Here is a 21187-nt window from a genome sequence, read left to right as displayed (position 1 = left end):
CACCACCACCCACCCCTCTGTGTGCTTCTCCCGCTTCATTTTCAGCTCTGCCGGGTGTCGGTTTCTATCCATATGCTGTGGATTTCTGCCCACAGAAGAGTCTTGCCTGGTTTCCAGCACCAACATCCCTGGTTCTCTTAAGAGTGAGGCAGGGCTTTGCAAGGCAAGCTGTCTTGTTCCTTCATTCCATCTACAGTGGTACCTCGGGTTAAGTACTTAATTCGTTCCAGAGGTCCGTTCTTAACCTGAAACTGTTCTTAACCTGAAACTCCACTTTAGCTAATGGGGCCTCCTGCTGCCGCTGCACCACCACCACCCAATGTCTGTTCTCATCCTGAAGCAAAGTTCTTAACCAGAGGTACTATTTCTGGGTTAGTGCAGTCTGTAACCTGAAGCATATGTAACCTGCAGCGTATGTAACCCGAGGTACCACTGTGTTCACTTCTTCAATTTATATCCTCCCCAAGGGGCCCACGGCAGCAAATGTCAATAATAAAACATTGTTTTAAAAACCTAAAAACACACACAACCTAAACCCTAGTGATCTAAGGGTTGCCAGGGGCAGTTTTGTCTGTAGGAACCAAAGTTGCCCCTGTAGCTCGCTGCTGTATACCCACAGACATAGTGGCTTACAAGTCTGCATGCAAAGGAAGTTCTCTGAGTTACTGCCCTTAAAAAAATAACAACAATAATAATAGCATGAGCATTTGAGGAATACTCTCATAGTGGAGGGTACAAAATGGTGGTCAGGCTGTCAAAGCAGTCATTGTTATTTACAGCAGCAGCAAAACCAAAGCCAAAGCCTCTGTACCATATATTTAAAACACTTTGCGCAGTCATGGCTCCCCCAATGAATCATGGGCGATGTAGTTTATTAATGGTGCCAATAGTACTTAGGAAACAGCTGTTCCCCTCACAGAGCTACAGTTCCCAGAATTCCCTTGGTAGGAGGATTGATTGTTAACTCTGGGAAGTGCTATGATACTGCTTTATAGTACAAATGTAGCCCTAGATTCAAGATGAGGGCCAGCAGGGCCAATGAGGTATAAAGGAGGAGGGACGACATTTTGGGGGGGGTTGGGTGGATCAGTGGGGCAGACGTTGGAGAGAGACTCTTCTTCAGCTCGGATTTTGGATGAGTGCTATAAATCCCCCAAGGTTTATATTTCAGAGCCTGGAAGGTTAAGCTGTGCCACACAGCTGGTGTTCAGGTGCACTGCTTCCTTTGAACATGCTGGTGGCACGTAATTATTACGAGTAACGGCTGATGGTTCATCTCTCCTCCACAAATCTGCCTAATTCCCTTTTAAAACGTTGGTGGCCGGGCCCATATCTTGCAGTAGTGAGCACCAGAGGATAGCTCAGATGGATAGACTATGGGGCTGATGACGCCAAGGTTGCAGGTTTGATTCCCATATGGACAACTGCATTGCAAGGGGTTGTATTTAGATGATCCTCAGGGTCGCTTCCAATTCTACGATTCCGTAAGTTAAGTATGCACTTTACAGAGAAGCCCTCTTTATATAAATCTCTTGAAACTCCTGGCAATTTCATTGGGTGACACCCTCTGCCCAAGATCTAATATTATGAGAAAAGGAAGAAAAATCTATATATCTCTTTAGGCATCAGATATGTAGATGGATACATCAGGGGTCAGCAAACTTTTTCAGCAGGGGGTCAGTCCACTGTCCCTCAGACCTTGTGGGGGGCCGGACTATTTTTTTTGGGGGGGGAATAACGAATTCCTATGCCCCACAAATAACCCAGAGATGCATTTTAAATAAAAGCACACATTCTACTCATGTAAAAACAAGCTGATTCCCGGACCGTCTGCGGGCCGGATTGAGAAGGTGACTGGGCTGGATCCGGCCCCCGGGCCTTGGTTTGCCTACCCATGGGTTAGTCAATGTAATCTCCCAAACTAGCCCCCCCCAGCGATTCTCCTCCCCTTTTAAGCATCATTTCCTTACCTCTCCTCAGCCTCTTTTTCATATGGGCCTGAATTTTATTAACCAATTTATAAGGCTGCATGTGTGGTGGGGAGGAAAAGAAGTCCACCACTGGTGAGACCACAGCTTTGTCCTTTGCCAGAAATTGAAAGTAACCTGGTCGTGGCGGGGGAAATGTACGGTTCAAGTTTGAGTCGCCCGGGCCCCTTTCTTCCTTGTTTGGATCTCTGCCCATCTTATTATGAGTTCTGTAGAGAAATGCAATGCAGCGGTAGCTTAGAGAAATGATGGCTATTTTCCAACGCTCCCCTTAAGCAAGTGCTCTGGAGTCAGTATATAAGTCCTTTCCCTTGGTTGCACTTAAGAAGCGAGCTGACAGCGTAATACGCTTCTAGAAAATGGCCTGCAATGGTTTATTCTGTTTGATGTTGCAAATGCCTTTAGTCCTTGGGGAGATCGGGGGGGGGGGTAATGATGCCATCCTTCTTTCTAAAAGGAAAATATGAACTTGAGCCAGGCACGTGAGCTTAGAGTGGAGAAGGGTGACATCTGTACTCACCATTGCTTTTGGCCACGTTATCCCATCAATGCATTATCTGACCATAATAAATCTGTTCCTGTTAGTTCATGATGAGTGCTTCTAGATGACCTGCTTATCGAGCCTTTGTCCTGATTTGTTTCCAGGGAGAGTTAGACAACTTTGGCTCTTTAACAAGCATTCATTCTTATTTATTTGTGAGGAGGTTAGATGGTGTTGCACCATCCTTTACAGACCTTCCAAGTGTCCCTTTTTTCCAGGGACAGCCCCAGATTTACAGAAGCTGTCCCTGTTTCTGATATGATCTCAGAATGTCCCGCTTTTCCTTAGGATGTCCCTATTTTCATTAGAGAAATGTTGGAGGGTATGGAGTTATGCGACTCTCGACCCACGGAGATAAGTAACTATACAACCTTTAGAAGACCTGTATGGGGAAGTTGTTTAATGTTTAATTATGTTTTTATATATGTTGGAAGCTGCCCAGAGTGGCTGGAGCAACCCAGCCCGTTGGACGGGGTATAAATAATAAAGTTATTAATATTTATTATTAATACGGAATAGGATGTACCCATTTTCATTGCGTGGCAAGTCCCCTCCCCCATGTGAAATGAAGACACCGGACACAGAATTTTAGGTTAATGGGCATAAAAAGGCCACAACTTTATTGATTACAGAATTGGAAGGTATTGGCCTTAGGCATTGGCTCCTATCGACTACCCGGCATGGGGACCGGGGAGGGTTGTCCACAAACCGTGGGAGTCCTGTTGAAGTACGCCAACTAGGATCCCACGGGTGTCACCGCTCTGGGGCGTGCCGGAGGCCCTTACCTCCCTAGGTTTCGGACAAGGCCACGCCCCTCGGAGTCCTCTACCGGACTACCCTTACTTTTGGGGAAGGTGATGGCGCTTCCTTCCCCCCTTCATTTGCATAACAATTGACCCCTGCCAATGCCTAACCGCCAATACCAAAATAAGTTGTGACGTTTGCTACGAGGTAGGCGAAAAAACCAAAAGGCTTGAAGTGCGCCAACTTGGAAAAATTCCTACCAGGCCCCTTGCGGCGACCAACCGAAGTCCATAGCAAGGTCAAGGCTAGCTAAACCTAAAGGGAGGGTGGGATGGGAAAACCGCTCAGCTGGAAAGAGGGCAAAGAGGGCGGTCCCCAGCCGTGCCTAGTCTTAAATAGGCTAGGCTACGCCTCCCCGGCCCGCTGATTGGCGGGCCGGGTCGCTGACACGCCCGGGGATTCCCTAACCACGCGGGGGCAAGGGCCAGCCCCCGCGTGTGAGATGTGGGAGGGATTTCTGCCCGCAACCCCCTCTCCTCCCAGGTCGGAAATGGCTTTGGAGAAATGTTGGAGGGTAAGTCTTTTTCCTAGCACTTTCCTTACTGGTCTGAGCTTTTTGGGAAGCAAGCTTGTTGCGTGGCAAGACCCCTCCCCCATGTGAAATGAAGACGCCAGACACGGAATTTTAGGTTAATGGGCATAAAAAGGCCACAACTTTATTGATTACAGAATTGGAAGGTATTGGCCTTAGGCATTGGCTCCTATCGACTACCCGGCATGGGGACCGGGGAGGGTTGTCCACAAACCGTGGGAGTCCTGTTGAAGTACGCCAACTAGGATCCCACGGGTGTCACCGCTCTGGGGCGTGCCGGGGGCCCTTACCTCCCTAGGTTTCGGACAAGGCCACGCCCCTCGGAGTCCTCTACCGGACTACCCTTACTTTTGGGGAAGGTGATGGCGCTTCCTTCCCCCCGTCATTTGCATAACAATTGACCCCTGCCAATGCCTAACCGCCAATACCAAATTAAATTGTGACGTTTGCTACGAGGTAGGCGAAAAAACCAAAAGGCCTGAAGTGAGCCAACTTGGAAAAATTCCTACCAGGCCCCTTGCGGCGACCAACCGAAGTCCATAGCAAGGTCAAGGCTAGCTAGACCTAAAGGGAGGGTGGGATGGGAAAAAACCGCTCAGCTGGAAAGGGGGCAAAGAGGGACCACTCAAAAGCAAGGATGGTGTGGCAGGGCCCTATGTCAGTGTATATTGACAGCATTCCCCAATGGCAGGTAAGTGGTCATTGGTTTGTTCTGGCAAGCGGATTTGGAGTTCTCAGACTTCTACAGTGGAAATTTGGAGACAGGATTGTTCTGCAGCAGATTGCACAACCAAAACCAACTGTTGCGTAAAAGGCTTCTGCTAGCACAACTGATGCATTGAATTCCCTTGTTGAACAACATTTAGACTCTGCTGTCTGCTAATGCAAGGACTCTTGTGCTAGCCGACAGAGAACGTTGGGTACAGCCCACAATAATCTGGTTATGGAGAGTTTTGGAAAGTTGGCACATGTGTGTTGATGGCATACACTGTATTAGGCTGAAGTAGGGATAGAGGAGGAATTTGATACAGTTGACATCGAAAGACAAACCTGCCCAATTCACACTTCCCGAAAGAATCCGTGAACTGAAACATAGCCAGGCCTCCAAAATCTGCACATTTCTGAATTTTGCAATGCAATTCTCTGACCAAGGAATGTGTACAAGAATAGATACAATGGAGTAAAGTGTGCATAAAAATGCAGATATTCATGAAAGTAAAATATAGGCAGACGTTGTATTTGAGAAATTTGCTTTGCAAAAATTCAGATATTAGGAGAAATTTACCCTAAAATGCTGGTGAATTTTCACGAGGATTTAAAATAATGGTGATAAAATTGCGAACTGATTTGGAAATGTGGGGAACCAAACATAAAATTGGAAAAAATCTGAAAGTGATAGAAACCAAAATTGACAGATTCTCCCATTCCTAGTCCAGTATCCTCTTCTGCTTGTGAGCAACTGGATGCCTGTGGGAAGTTTACAAGCAGGAATTAAGTACAACAAGACATTCCTCACCTGAAGTTTGCAGCAACTGGTCTTCAGAAGAAGACTGCTTCTGACGGAATTGCCTGCTGAGGATTCTCGAGTGGGTTTATCTGAACAGAGCTACAAACCCCAGAGTGTTTTAACAAATGGTTACCCTTCCCAGGGAATTCTGAGAATTGTAGCTCTGTGAGGAGAATAAGGGTGGTGGTGGTCGCCTAACAACTTTCAGCACCCTTAACCAACTAGGAACCCAGGATTCTTTGTGGAGAAGCCATATCTGTGAAAGTTCTTTAAATGTGCGGTGCAAATATGGCCTAACATTAATGCCTCCCTTCAATAAATGTTAACTTCCTGATTGTGCAGGGTTCCAGATCAGCCGAGGGAACCTTCACACAGTTTCAGCAGGCTCCCTGCTGTAGACCTTTGCCCTCCATCACCTGGAGAGTGGCAGGACCAGCAGCTATGGAGGGATGGATGGGGTGAAGTTAGCTACCATGTTCCCCTCTCTCCCTCATCGTGTGAGGATAACACCGCTTGAATAGGACTACTGTCCAGTGTTCCCTGCAAGCAAGAAATTGCTGGAGCCTTTACGGGTTGGGGGAGGAGGTGCCAATAAACATTTTCAAGAAGCTTTCTTCGCAGTGATTTAGCAAGGGCCTGGTATAATTTTAGATATTCTTTACAGTTTGTAAATATAGGCCCATAAAAAAGCCCTAGAAATAAGGAAGCTGTGACTTTAAGCCATTAAGAAACCCAATGGCTTGAAAAAATAACAGGAAACAGACAATTTATTACGAGCAGCCCTGGTAGCTCTGGATTATCTATAAAAGTTTTATGGCCCTCCCCCAAGTGGCGAGGGGCCATAAAACTTGCCTGAATGAGGGACTTGTTAATTTACTTGTTAAAGCAAATTAAAAATTTATCAGCGCTTTTAGGTAAATGAGATCTTCTCTCATTGCGGCCCTTGCGGGGTTTCGGGAGCCCTCAGAGGGAAGGAAATGGTGATGCTCAAACATCACAGCAGAACAATAAAAGCTATTAAATTGTTCCCTTTTATTGCTATGGAGAAACACAGCTGTTGCCATGGCTTGCTACGAGATACTTGGGGGCAGGAGGGGGGTTGCAGTGCTCTGCTTTTTAGGGAGTTACGTCCCTCTTCTTTGGCATCAACGCTTTGAGATGCGCCATCTTGCTTCCACCAGAAGCCATGCTCACGCCATACGTTGAAAGCCCTATGATAGCACTTCAAATAGTCATGGCTTCCCCACCCACCCCAATAATCCTAGGAACCGTAGCTTGTTAAGAGTTGCGAGAGTGGTCAGGAGAGCCTCCCTGTGCCCTCACAGAACTGCAATTCCCAAAGTGATGATGTAGATGTGGACCTGCATATCGGTGCATGCGGGTGCATGTCAGGTCATGGTCATTTTAACATATTACAAGACAATATTGGTGGCTGATTGCTTTGTTTTCTTTACCCCAAAGTGAAAACATTCTGGTCTACTTTTAAATCAACTGGGTTCAGGAAATCAACTGTATAGGAAATTAATCCAACTCGCAAACCAAGAGAGTAGAATTTGGAAAACAGTGGTACCTCGGGTTACAGATGCTTCAGGTTACATACGCTTCAGGTTACAGACTCTGCTAACCCAGAAATAGTACCTCAGGTTAAGAACTTTCCTTCAGTATGAAAACAGAAATCGCGCGGTGGCAGTGGGAGGCCCCATTAGCTAAAGTGGTACCTCAGGTTAAGAACGGTTTCAGGTTAAGAACGGACCTCCAGAACAAAGTCAGTTCTTAACCCAAGGTACCACTGTAATGTCCATTAGGGCAGTTCATAAAAAAACTTTTTTTAAAAAAAATACTGTACCTGCTCCAAAGGTCTTATCTTACTACACTAGGGATTATATAGTTTTATCTGAAATTCCATGCATATCAGTTAATATCTTGACCCTCCTTCACAAAAATAGCTGTTTACTGGCTGTTTTCCTATGTTGTGAAGGCTGAACCAGGGTCAAGATATTAACTGATATGCATAAAATTTCAGATATAGCTATATAATGTCTAGTGTAGTAAGATAAGACCTTTGGAGCAGGCATTTTTTAAAAAAAGTTATTTATGAACCGCTCGAATGTACATGGACGAAGGGTCATTCTAGACTCTGGACATGGCCGTGTGCCCCCCACTCTTCTTACCCCAGTTCTCATTCTGCTGAGTGGTGGTATCAGGGACCGTGCTGAGGAGGGCTGCACTGAGAAGGAATGATGGGAGCTCAGAGGGTACAAGCTCAGATTACAAGACATAGGAGTGACATAGATTAATAGGGACAGAGGGGTGTGTGATCCTTAATTGGGGGCACCGCCGTTTCAAGGAGGTGTGTTCTTTGTTCTCTCGCTGTGATTATTAAAGAATTGTAAATGGTAGGACATTCCTTTGTTTGATCTCCTTATCTACTGCCATGGGGAGAGGAAGCCTGACAGGTATCCTGGATTCCTAGACCCAGAGTCTTACCAGATAGTACCATAGTGGTCATGTGGTTTCTCAGGCAGCAAACGGGGCTGCCTGGTGTCTTTATTTTCCATGAAATGTCACAGAGGGTCTATGCAATACCTTTGAGACCTGCTGCCCAAGCTTGGACTGAGCCATCTTTGAGTCATCGCATGCTGTCTGATTTCAGGCAATCCCTCAGACAGATTCTTCTTTCATTCTGGTCGCCGTTCCTCATTTAAATATGGTGGGATTGTGTGGCTTGTTTCTGGCAGCTCAAGGAAGCACTTTTGATATAACAGCTAGTTCCAAGTCCTGTTATCTTTGATGAGGAACACCACCCAATGCTCATGTCTCGCATGAGCAGAAAGATCATAAATCAGGTCATAAATATAGGATTTTCAGTTGCCTTTGAAGAACGTTTGGTGCACATGGTATTCATAACAAAGTCTTAGCTGACTTTCGTTCCACCCCCTCCACCCACCCAATACAAATTTTGGCTTCAGCTAAACTGAATTTAAGGGCCATTTCTGATATATTCACGTCTCTCTCCCCTGCCCGCCACCCCAATCCCCACCCAAGAACCTAATAAAAAGAGACATGGCACCATTACAAGGGGTTAATCCATGCATTTCAAAAGGAAGGCGTAATTAGGAACTGAGTTCCCTTCTGAAATCCCAGTTATACATATACATCAAAGCCATCCGAGGGGTATATTTATGCCCCATGGTATGGATGGTCTCTGTGAATGCTCGTGAAGTGCCCTGCTGATTGCTGATTGAAAACAGTTGTTAATTCTCTACTCCACTAAATTCCAAGTGGGGGAAAAAAAACTTTCCTTAACAAAGAACAGATTGGCGAGACCCAAGTCCTTACTGTGTGGAAATTAATGGCAGATGCCTAGGCTGATAGTTAAAATGTTTCATTAGATGCTAATGTCTTGCTGTGTTTTTAATTGTTCAGAAATTAGCCTCTAGAATATTAAAACCATCTGTTTGTTATCATGATGAAACAGAATACTTAAATAGTTATTAATTTTGTGGGGCTTGTTTTCTCCCCCCACTCCCCTCCCTGTCTACAAAACTTTGATCTGTTGAGATTTTGGGGAATGTTGGCAGCAGAAGAAGGAATACACACACACACACACACACACACACACACACACCTACCCTCCTTGATACCCAAAATATCTTCCCTAGATGTGTACCACCCATATTTTCCATGGCTGCTTTCTTTTGTAAATTATTGGTCACCAAGGACGAGCTGACATTTTTTAATGCATGTTGGGAAAGCGCTGGAGCTTGCTGAGCTTGTATAATGGTTGATTTAAGGTGTAATATGGGACATTTTCACATGCTGATGTTCTATTTGGGGGTCCTGGTGGGCTAATTTAAAGATCAAATCTATCCACTGCTTGGGAAATGTTCATTGTTTATCTTCCAGCGAAGAATATTATGCATCTTTAGTGCTGGATAGGTATTCTATCAATGATCATTTGTTATGGCAATGTAACCCGCCTCTCCTTTTCGTCTTGGTTTTGCTAATTATGAACTTCCTCTACTATTTATTTTTTGGCTTTCAAAATTGGCTCGCTATCTTTTAGTGTATGGTTATTCTAAAGCAGTGCCTATTGGGACGTGTCGTTTGAGGGCAGGCATGCAGGCAGCTGCACAGCAGTTAATTTCCTGCTCTAGAATAGGCCAATAATAATAATAATAATAATAATCTATTTCTTATACCCACACATCTGACTGGGTTGCCCCAGCCACTCTGCATGGTTTCCAACAAAAGCAACAACACCACCTAACATTAAAAGCTTCCTGAAATAGGGCTGGCATCAGATGTCTTCTAAAAGTCAGATAGGTGTTTATTTCCTTGACATCTGATGGGAGGGTGTTCCACAGGGCGGGCGCCACTACCAAGAAGGCCCTCTGCCTGGTTTCCTGTAAGTTCATTTCTCACAATGAGAGAACCGCCAGAAGGCCCTCAGCGCTGGACCTCTCAGTGTCTGGGCTGAACGATGGGGGTGGAGACGCTCCTTCAGGTATACAAGGTCATTTAAGACTTTAAACGTCAGCACCAACACTTTGAATTGTGTTCAGAAACATACTGAGAGTCAATGTAGATATTTTAGGACCGCTGTTATGTGGTCCCAGTAGCTGCTCCCAGTCCCTAGTCCAGCAGCTCCATTCTGGATTAATTATATAGTTCCCGAATCACTTTCAAAGGTAGCCCCATGCAGAACATATGAAGCCTGGGCCAAATAATATTTGGCACAGAGTGGACTGCACCCTTGATGTAGGGTTTTGGTCTTGTTGGAGTTTAGTGTATATTGTGTGTGTTTGTGTGTACAGTGGTACCTTGGGTTAAATACTTAATTCGTTCCGGAGGTCTGTTCTTAACCTGAAAGTGCTCTTAACCTGAAGCACCACTTTAGCTAATGGCGCCTCCTGCTGCTGCCACACCGCCGGAGCACAATTTCTGATCTCATCCTGAAGCAAAGTTCTTAACCCGAGGTAATATTTATGGGTTAGCGGAGACTGTGACCTGAAGCGTATGTAACCTGAAGCATATGTAACCTGAGGTACCATTGTATTGCAGTGGGGTCCAGAAATAAAGAGCCTGGTAAGAGAGCTTGTTGGAAGAATAGGGAAACTTTAGGTTTGTTACTTGTGGCAAACAAGACCATTCTGAGCTTACAGGTGCTCTTCATGTAGTCGGGAGATGCACTTGCAACACTACCTGGAAGAGAAGGCGAAAGGAAGTGAAGCCTGAGAGAAAATGATCTACTCAAGCAGAGATAAGAGAGGGAAAAAGAGGTTGCCTTTCAGCTTCAGGTAGCTTGTTGCAACATTGTTGCTTTATTCCCAATATTTTTGTGTGTGTTTTTTAAGGAATATTGCCAAAAAGCAGGCACAAAGTAATGTAAGCATGGCTGTTGGAAATTGCATAGTTTTGCTGCAACAACTGAAAGGAAAAAGGCTTTAAGGCAACCCGCTAAGAGAGGTATGGAACTGAGTGCTTTCTGCAATTGCAACAAATGAAGAGTATTTTGGTGTACTTTAAAGGGCTGAATTGCAACAAAGTATAGGCTTCTCCTGACCCTTTGCATTCTAATGGCTGCACAGTGAGAAATATCACTGTTAAAATTACACCTTGCCAAGCACGTCATTGTATCAATCAGTCTCCCCTTTCTGTTTCAGTGCTGCAGAATCGTAAGCAAAGAGCAGCACAAGCCATCAAAGCTCCGGAGATGAGCAAAGTTTGGCTCCTGCCTTTCAACTTTTCTGCGTGAAATAGAATAAATAGAAACCTCGGTTTTCCAGTGGCAGAGTTTCAGCAGTTTCCTCCTCTGCTTCTCTCTCTCTGTGTTGTATATACAGTGGTACCTCAAGTTAAGAACTTAATTCGTTCTGGAGGTCCTTTCTTAACCTGAAACTGTTCTTAACCTGAGGTACCACTTTAGGTAATGGGGCCTCCCGCTGCCGCCATGCCACCACAGCACAATTTCTGTTCTCATCCTGAAGCAAAGTTCTTAATCTGAAGTACTATTTCTGGGTTAGCGGAGTCTGTAACCTGAAGCGTCTGTAACCCGAGGTACCACTGTACACACACACATCCCATAGGCTGCAAAGGTCTTTTGATATATTAGTAGCAAGAGACCATCCAGGGATGCAGTTAAGCTCTTGGATGGCAAGGGAGTCAAAGGCATGCTGAAGGAGGAGAACGAGGATGCAGAGAAGCTAGATGAATTATCTGCATCTGTTTTCACAATGGAGGACATAGGGCACATCCCAGTGCCAGAATTATTTCAGGGGGAGAGTCTGAACCGATTGAGGGGATGAAGCAAGTACGATCCGCCTTCTGTTTATGTAACCCTCTGGTTATGTAAACTTTGGGATGTGCGCGCGGCAAACCCAGAAGTATTTTACCGAGTTTTGCTAGGCGCACATGTGCAGAAGCGGTCTGCGCATACGTAGAAGTGGACCTCAGGTTTCGGAAACCTTGGGATCCGACCAGACCTCTGGAACGGATCCCGTCAACAACCGGAGGTACCACTGTATCCTGTGAAGAAAGCTTGCAGTGTTCAGGACTTTTGAGTTTAGAGAAAAGGCGAGTAAGAGGTGACATGATACTAGTTTATAAAATTATGCATGGCATGGAGAAAGTGGATTGTGTTGCTGATAATGCCAATGTTGTGGATTCAATCGGTGTACAGGCCACCTGTCTGTTCCTGCATTGCAGAGGGTGGACTAGATGATGATGATGATTAATTGAATTTATATACCACCCTGTACCTTTGAGGTGCTTCTCGAACTCTACAATTTTATGATTCTGTGAATTTTTAGACATCAAATGAAGTGGAATGTTGGAAGATTCGGGGCAGAAAGAAAATTCTTCTTTCTGCAATGCACTGTTAAATTGTGCAACTCGTTTTCACGGGAAGCAATGATGGCAGCCAACTTGGGAGGCTTTAAAAGAAGATTGGTGGGAGAACCACATTGCAAAATTGGGATAAGTGTGGATTTCAAAGGATAATTGTCTTTTGGCCAATGCGTTCTTTTGGAAAGTGAGAGTTAGGGAGGTTCACCTATAAATATGAAGTGAATTGGATTTCCTGCCCCTTCCTAATGGCAACCAATCCTTTCTGTCAGTCCACCCTCTTACCAGGCAAACCTCCCATTCAAGGCAGCAGTGGGCAAGGATACAAGTGTAATTCCAATGCTGTGGAACACTATTTAAGCAGAGATTCAGCATGCACCGTGTGTGTGTGTATGTGTGTGTGTGTGTGATTTTACTTCCAGGCATCACACAGAGACTATTTTTTAAAATGCCTGCAGGCTGATGAAGTTCTCTAAAGTGCCCTTTGAGTAGCTAGTTGTTTAATGTTTGCTTTGCATGGTTTTTCATTTTTTCATGTTGTTGCACAGTGCCCTGATGCTTTGTGAGAAGGTGAATATGGGTGGTGCTGTGGGTTAAACCACAGAGCCTAGGACTTGCCGATCAGAAGGTCAGCGGTTCAAATCCCCGCGACGGGGTGAGCTCCCATTGGTCAGTCCCTGCTCCTGTCAACCTAGCAGTTCGAAAGCACGTCAAAGTGCAAGTAGATAAATAGGTACCGCTCCGGCGGGAAGGTAAACGGCGTTTCCGTGCGCTGCTCTGGTTCGCCAGAAGTGGCTTAGTCATGCTGGCCACATGACGTGGAAGCTGTACGCCGGCTCCCTTGGCCAGTAAAGTGAGATGAGCGTCGCAACCCCAGAGTTGGCCACGACTGGACCTAATGGTCAGGGGTCCCTTTACCTTTACCTTTAATTAAAAAAAACAACAACATAAAAAATAAAATGGCGCCCCTGTGACCCTCCAAATTCTGTTGGTCTCCAGATCTCATCAGCCCCAGCCAGTGTGGCCAATGGTCAGAGGAGATGGGACTTGGACCCCAACAAAAATCTAGAGGACTCTAGGTCCTGCCCCCCCTTTCCCTGAATCAGATGGCACATCCATACCCAATCTAGATGGGTCATGGTCTGACTCAGTTGAAAACTATTTCCTCAGGGAAGAAAGATGGTGCTGGGTCCTCCCCCCCAAAAAAAAAACCAATGCAGGGAAAGAAGGAATGGTGGGTATTGATTCATGGTCCCCCTATATATATATATTTAAAGAAGACATGCAAGAACTAAATGAGGCTTTGTGGGCTGAGCTATTAACTTGAAAACATAATACTATTTTAAGCCATTTAGCTGTCTGGCCACATAAATTATTCAAGTTTCAGAAGCCAGCTTGCAGTTGGCTTGCAAGGAGATAATTGGGAAGTTGCAACTGTAATGGCAAAAACAGGGCAGGATCAATCAGACCTGGAGATGTCTAATACCAACAAGGAGCAATTAAGCAGCTATCAAGAGCAATTGCGCTGATCGCCGGTGCCCTTTTAACATGGAGTGCCAAAGCGCGGAGAGCTTTTTGCAGTTTGTCAGGGGCTCCAGCTCCTCTGCTCACAGTTGCAGGAGGCTAAGGGGAGAATATTTCCTGTATATTTGAATGCACTGAAGGGCAGGGAAGGCGTCTCAACTTCATGTGTAATTTGTGCATGTGTTTGTTTGCATATGCGTCTTCTGCGGCAAGAACGTGAACATCCTGAGCAGAAAAAAAATCAATTATGGGTTGTGGACATGATCCATTACTGTGGGATGACAAGCACTTATTTGTTTATGCATTCAAAGGATATATCAGGTTAGCGTACAAATCGTGCTGGAGGTTGTGATTTTCCAGTCTCATGCAATCAGGGGCTCCTTGTCCTGGCTCCCAGCCAATGCATGCAAAGGCTATTACTTGTAAGTAAGGAGGAGAACTTCATTCGGACAAATAATGGTATAGGTTTAGCAGCCGACACAGTGCTCAGGTGTCACAATGCAGGAGCAGGCCAAGAAGTTCAGGACTTCAAGGGGGAGTTGAAAATGTCCCAACAAGTTTACCATCCCATCCCGCCAGCTTTTAAAGATTAGGCATGGCACGTTTCCCCAGGGGACTCTCTTGCCTTATCAGTATGTCTGGCTGGTGAGCAAGTTATCCATCAGGGCGGGTGGGTTTTCTCCTACCTGCAAAGGCTGCTGCCTCCTGCTCAGAGTCCCCATTTTGCTTATCAAAGCCCTAACCCACCAGCCTTCACTCAGGATTTTTGGTCTACAGGAAGGTCAGAAAGGAGAGCCAACATAACCTGCTCCCCCGTCCAAAGGAGTGGAAAGGGGAGATCCCCTTCAACCCACGTTCCCACCATTCAGCCCCCTCCTCTCTTTCTGCCTCATCCTGCATCAGTTCCTGCCATCACAAGCAAATCCTGACCATACTGTGGGGCTCATGACACTGCTGGGCAAGAAAGTAGGAACACATAGATTTGCCCTGCTGTCTGGAGGAAATTGAGACGCGGGTGGCGCTGTGGTCTAAACCACTGAGCCTAGGGCTTGCCGATCAGAAGGTTGGCGGTTCGAATCCCCACGATGGAGTGAGCTCCCATTGTTCAGTCCCAGCTCCTGCCAACCTAGCAGTTTGAAAGCACATTAAAGTGCAAGTAGATAAATAGGTACCACTCTGGCGGGAATGTAAATGGCGTTTCCGTGTGCTGCTCTGGTTTCGCCAGAAGCGAAATGACCCAGAAGCTGTCTGCGGACAAACACCAGCTCCCTTGGCCTATAGAGCGAGATGAGCACTGCAACCCCAGAGTCGTCTGCGACTGGACCTAATGGTCAGGGATACCTTTACCTTACCTGGAGGCAACTATAGGCTGGTGTGTTCGCTGGATACTAAAAGATCCTTAACCCTTGGATTGATTTGATCCAACCATAGGGTGGCAAGAGTCCCATGAGTGAGCTCATCCTACCTTGTTTTTAAATGCTTGGCAAGAGGGGCATACCAACTGTTGGGAACCTTCTGACAGTAAGAGCTATTCAACTGTTGAAGGACTCACTGGAGGTTTTTATAGAGAGTTTAAATGGACATCTGCCAGGTATTCTTTAGCTATGATTATTACACTGCAGGGGGTCAAAATAGATGGCCTTTGAGGTCCCTTCCAGTTCTACAATCTTATGATTTTATGACATCTCCGTACCTTCCATTTGGTTACAAACTTTCTGCCTTACCTGGGTACCTTGGAATCTGCACTTCTTCGCTTCCCACTTGCTGCTGAGCCTGTACAATGATCAGCCTCAATAAAGAGCTCTTATTTCTTACAAGTAAGAGATGCTGTCATTGGGTTTTAGTGATGGGAGCCTGACAGGACCAGACCAATGCTAATCAAATCAATAGTATCCAGGCTAGTGGCTTGTTTGTTTCCCCTGGTGCTTTGTTTGTTTTTCACTTGGCTGCTTGGTCAATGGGTCCATCTGCCATTGGGGATCTGATCTCGTTAGATTGTCAACCAGCTTTAACACCGAGCGAGGAAACGTTTGATCATTGTTTGTGTTGCTTTCTGCCAAAGACCTAACAAAACTCCCGTCACCCCGAGGCTCAGCAGAGGCTGGGGATATTCTCTGCACAACTTTCAGCTATTAGTCAGTGCTCAGCCAGGCTCTTTTTTTATTTCCTTCCCCCGGGTGGTAGTTCCAGCTGGTTAGAGGGAAACAAGTGAATCTCAGCAGGTGTCCATTTTTTCTCAATGCAATTTTCATGGAAGCTGGAAGACTGAGGCATCTAAGCCCAGGACTTTGGAGGAGCAAAGTGAATGGTACAGAGAGCAAAACAAACCCAGAAAGGAGACCTGCTACAATGGATGTCTATCTCTATTTTCTTTTCCCAGTGCCTGGCTACTAAGGGTTCCTTTCCATTCTTTTTTAAAAATAAAGTTTCAAACTTAGGGCCATCCCACCGGCCAGGAGCAAGTTTCTTGCTCAATATCTAAAGGGAATTGCCGATGATACGAATGAAGCCAAACTGAGATATGTATTAAATGATGATGACCCCCTAAGATCACTCATGGTTGCCAGATTCTTGATCAGCGTCCTATCCCTAAAGAAGAGAAACGGACTCCTGTGCGGCTCGGATAATCTCTTTAAACTATGATCTATGTTTTAGGATGTAATTAGGTGATTTCACCATTGATGTCTTCTACTAATTTATGAGTAGAGGGCGATGTTTATGTTACAAATTTATTGTAATGTATGATGTTGGTCTTTTGTTTTCGTTTTGCTTTGGTTCTTGTCTGTTTTTTGTAAGTCTTGGCGGTTTTAAATTTGGAGGTTTAAGTACATTATGTTGGCATGGGAAACTGTCGTGTGATGGGCCAATGGCCGTAATAAAGATCAATACAATAGGGCCATCCCACCCACCACTGTTACTGAGACAGTTGCCTCAGGTCTCAGGCTGGGGACAGTTGTGGATAATGCCACATCTGAGGAACCTCAACCTGCAGAGGCTCACCTCCTCTTCCTCTGCTTCTCTGCATAGCTCTGAAGACCCTGAGGAGCACACTGTTCACCATTGCCTGGAAAGATCCAGGTTGCTGCTGCCACCACTTGCTCCTTTCTCCCCCCCCCCACTGCGTTCAGCATTCCAGGGCTTCCCTGGGCCACTTCCATTGTTGTTGTTCAAGGGGGAGAAGGAAAAGGGTGCCATCTTGGGTTGGTTCTGTTCAAACTATATTGCATTTATTTGCTCTCACATAAATGCTTCTGTTTACATTGTAAGACTGTTATCTAGGGGTTGGTCGTTGTGAATAGACTGTCATTCCATAATGACATACCCCATGTAGTGACTTGGTTAAGATGTGCAAGAGCTGGCACAGGCAGGATTCCCTTATTTGTGTCAGCACTTAGCCAATAGTTAAATGTGGAACAGGAGCCAGGTACTGACCATCATCAGCTATACAAACATAAAAGGGCCTTTCTCAGCCAAGCTCAAACTGCTTGCACAGTGGCCCAACAGATGCCCCTGTGGGGAGTCTGCAAGAAGGACCCAAGTTCAGCAACACTTTACTCGTGATTTTCAGCAGCTGGTGTTCAGTAGCATACTGCTTCCGACAGTGGAGGGGGAATGTAGCCACTGTGAGTCTTAACCTCTGTGAATTTATCTAATCCTCTTTTAGAGCCATTCAGTTTGCTGGCCACTACGACATCTTGTGGCAGCAAACTCCATAGTTTCACTATATGCTGTGTGAAGTAGTGCTTCCTTTTGTCTGTCCTGATTGTATAGCTTTATCCTCCATGAATCATGCCTAGTCCCCTTTTAGAGACACCCAAAGTGGTGTCCATCACTTGGTGATACTGGTGGCAGGACATGGACCACAATTCCAGCATGTTGCGCGTGTGTGGAAGGAGGAACGAACCAGGCTATAGGGGGAAAGGCAGCTTTGTGTGTTCAGTCACACAAGCCCGGATGGCTGCCTCTGCACATTTGACTTTGTACATTTTCCACACCTGGCTCGATACCTTCACAGAGAGATCCTGAGATGAGATCCAAACTTTGATTTATCTCTTGTTCCACAGCTCAAGCCAGGGCAGAACAGCTGCCGGGACAGTGACAGCGAAAGTGCGAGTGGAGAGTCGAAAGGGTTCCATCGGAGCAGCTCCCGAGAGAGACTCAGCGACGTAAGTGCAACTTATTTTCGGGTACCACCTTGTTGTTAATAATAATAATAATAATAATAATAATAATAATAATAATAATGATGATGATGATGTATTATTTATACCCCACCCATCTGGCTGGGTTTCCCCAGCCATTCTGGGTGGCTCCCATAATAATAATAATAATAATAATAATAATAATAATAATAATAATAATAATATAAAAAGCTATAAAACATCAAACATTAAAAAATTTCCTACACAGGGCTGCCTTCAGATGTTTTCTAAAAGTCAGATAGTTGTTCATTTCCTTGACATCTGATGGGAGAGCGTTCTATAGGGCGGGTGCCACTACTGAGAAGGCCCTGTGCCTGGTTCCCTGTAGCTTCACTTCTCGCAGGGAGGGAACCGACAGAAGGCCCTCGGAGCTGGACCTCACTGTCTGGGCTGAACGATGGGGGTGGAGATGCTCCTTCAGGTATACTGGGCTAAGGCCATTTCAGTGGAAATTGCGATATTATGGGGCACTGCCCTACCAACTGATGTCTGCCTTCAGCCAGCACTCTCTCCTGCCTCCTTACTTACAGCCAGTTGGTAAAACTGCCTTTCAGCTTCCTAATGCTTACCTCAGTGTCACGCTTGTAGAGAGTAGATAGGGTCAAAACTAGCATTAGTTGTCTCTGCCTCTCATTGGCCTTAGCGCCACCTACTGTTGGGCTCCCGGCCTTCCACCCTGCCAGCTCTGATGGGCACCAGCTACCCCTGTTTCGTTTTTATGACTACTGCTTCTAGTATGGAAAGTAGACGAGCTAAGAGCATCTGTTTTTGCTAAAGATTGTTGACTTGGCCTCTGATTCATCCTCTGAACACTTACACAAATTAGCAGCTGAAGCAGCGCTGGCTTCAGAATTCTGGGGGCTCCAGACCTAAAGCTGCAGTCATTGGCGCTTGCTTCTGAAGATAGGTATTGACCGGTTGATGCTGTGAGCAGATGTGTGACTTTCTTAAGCTTACGTTGTTTGCCATTTCAAGTTTTCTCCATTTTGAATCATTGCTTTACATATGTACAATGGCTTAAATTCTCATTGTTCCTCTTTCAAACATGCAAACCAGCCATTTTGTTATACAGTGGTACCTCTAGATGCGAACGGGATCCGTTCCGGAGCCCCGTTCACATCTAGAAGCAAATGTAACTAGTGATGGTACGTCTGCGCACGTGCACGTCACTTTTCGTCACTTCTGCGCATGCGCGTGATGTCATTTTGAATGTCTGCGCATGTGCAAGCGGTGAAACCCGGAAGCAACACGCTCCGTTACTTCCGGGTTGCTGCAGAACGCAACTCGTGCTCATCCCGAAGCACATTCAACCCAAGGTATGACTGTACATCTTGGGACCAGGATACCTGAAATATTGTCTCACACCTTATATACCCATTTAATCACAGCACTCTGAAAATATTAATGTATAATACAACTGTAAATACTTGGCAATCATTATTAATTATTTTTATGCAATTTCACACACACATTACTTTCCAATCAAAACTAAATTGTATCAATGTAGCCAAAATATCATTTGAATCCCCAAGTCATGTTAAAACTTTTTAGCAACCCCTCATTTTTGGAATTTGAAAGGTGAAAAATTCAACACACCCTAAAATTGGATAGTTTCTTCCTTTTATATAAGCCAGGTTCCACGTATTTTAACTCTCCGTATGTTTGAAATTCTATTATTTTGATGTACCGTATTTTTCGCCCTATAGGGCACACTGGCCCATAGGGCGCAACTAGTTTTCAAGGGGGGAAATCAAGGGAAAAAATATGACACCCCCCGCAGCTCTGGGAGCAGCGGACAGGCTGCAAGCAGCCTGTGCGCTACTCCAAGACCTCCCTGCTTTTGCGGGAGGTGGCGGAATTCCCCCACCTCCCGCAAAAGCACGCGACTCCTGCAGGCTTTTCCAGTGGCGTAGCGTGGGGGGTGCCAGGGGTGCCGGCCGCACCGGGCGCAACATCTGGGGGGGCGCGAGTCCAGAGGGAAGGGACAACTGACACTTTTGTTTGTATGTGCGCTACGGGGGGGGGGGGGGTCCGGAAAGGGCCAAACGGGGGAGAGAAAGAAAATGCAAGCCGCTGCGCTTCGTTGGCAACGGCCTGCGGTGTTATGACGTCGGTGACGTCGGGAGCCGAGTGTGACGCGGCCCATTGTGTGACGTCAGGGAGCTCTCCAGCTGCGCGCCCGTGGGGAGGCACCGCGCCCGCCCCCGCGCCTCCATCGCCTCGCGGACACCGGCGAGGGCGGTCGCGCCTCCGGGCAGGAGCCTGGAAGACCTTCGGGCGGGCGGGTAGGCGGGCTATGCCGCGCTGGGAGCTGCTGAGACCATCGCAGTAAGGAACAGGCGCGAAGAGTAGGCGGAGGAGGCAGGACCACCACCAGCAGCACCATGGAGAATAAATATCCTTCCTTCAGGGGCGCGGGAAGGGAGCCACTTCGCCCACTCCGTCGTGGAATCAGGGGGCGAGAAGCTCCCATGGAGAGATGAGGGAAGAGGTTCTCCTTGGGGTCCTCAGCAGACGCGCCCCCCCCCCCCAGCATAGGAACCAACTCCTAGGGTCTGAGGTTCCTTTGACACCCCCCCCCCAAATCTTTGACGGAGCATTATTCAAATAGTGTGCACCTGCTGCTTCATGTGGTCAGCTATGCAGGCTAGGGTTTACCTCCCCCCCCCCAATATTTTACTCAAGTTGGCACCCTGCTCCCCAGACATAAACAGAGAATAAATTCAGTAAGCCAGCAACTTTATGCACATTCAACTTGGGTGCGTTCAGCTTTAGGCGCGGAGTAGAATTTTTAAATTTTTTAAAAAGACTTTGGTGATGCCACCCGCCATTGCACCCAGCATGTCTTTGACGAGACACGATTTTGGCTTTTGGCGCGATCCCTGGGGGTAAGTTGCAGGCTTATTGTAGATCATCATGAGCTTTGCACCCTGCTTCCCACCTCTCTTGGAGCACCTGGGAAACATGTCAATCTGTGCATTTTTTTCCCTTTAAAAAAGAGCAAGCATAAATGAACAATTTATGGGAGAACACAAGTAGGATTAGCTGTCCATACACCCCTGCAGTGGCGTAGCATGGGGGGTGCAGGGGGGGCCGGCCGCACCGGGCGCAACATCTGGGGGTTAGGGTTAGGGGGCGCAAATCCACGGGTTAGGAGGCGCAAATCCACGGGTTAGGGGGCGCAAATTACTTGCCTTGCCCCGGGTGCTGACAACCCACGCTACGCCACTGGGCTTTTCGACC

At 46.4% G+C, this 21187-nt stretch overlaps 1 protein-coding gene across 10 annotated transcripts in view; it reads left to right on the top strand.

The window, feature by feature from the left end:
• Window positions 1-21187, top strand: part of AUTS2 (activator of transcription and developmental regulator AUTS2) — a 689545-nt gene that overhangs the window by 240377 nt on the left and 427981 nt on the right. For all 10 annotated transcript variants that reach the window (XM_053367368.1, XM_053367370.1, XM_053367367.1 and 7 more), the window contains one exon: window positions 17807-17908. In XM_053367368.1, coding sequence (XP_053223343.1) covers window positions 17807-17908 — 102 coding nt within the window. The remainder of the gene's footprint in view (window positions 1-17806; window positions 17909-21187) is intronic.

The sequence above is a fragment of the Podarcis raffonei genome, chromosome 15 (genome assembly GCF_027172205.1).
Source record: "Podarcis raffonei isolate rPodRaf1 chromosome 15, rPodRaf1.pri, whole genome shotgun sequence".
Taxonomy (NCBI): domain Eukaryota; kingdom Metazoa; phylum Chordata; class Lepidosauria; order Squamata; family Lacertidae; genus Podarcis; species Podarcis raffonei.
This window is presented reverse-complemented; position numbering and strand designations above follow the sequence as displayed.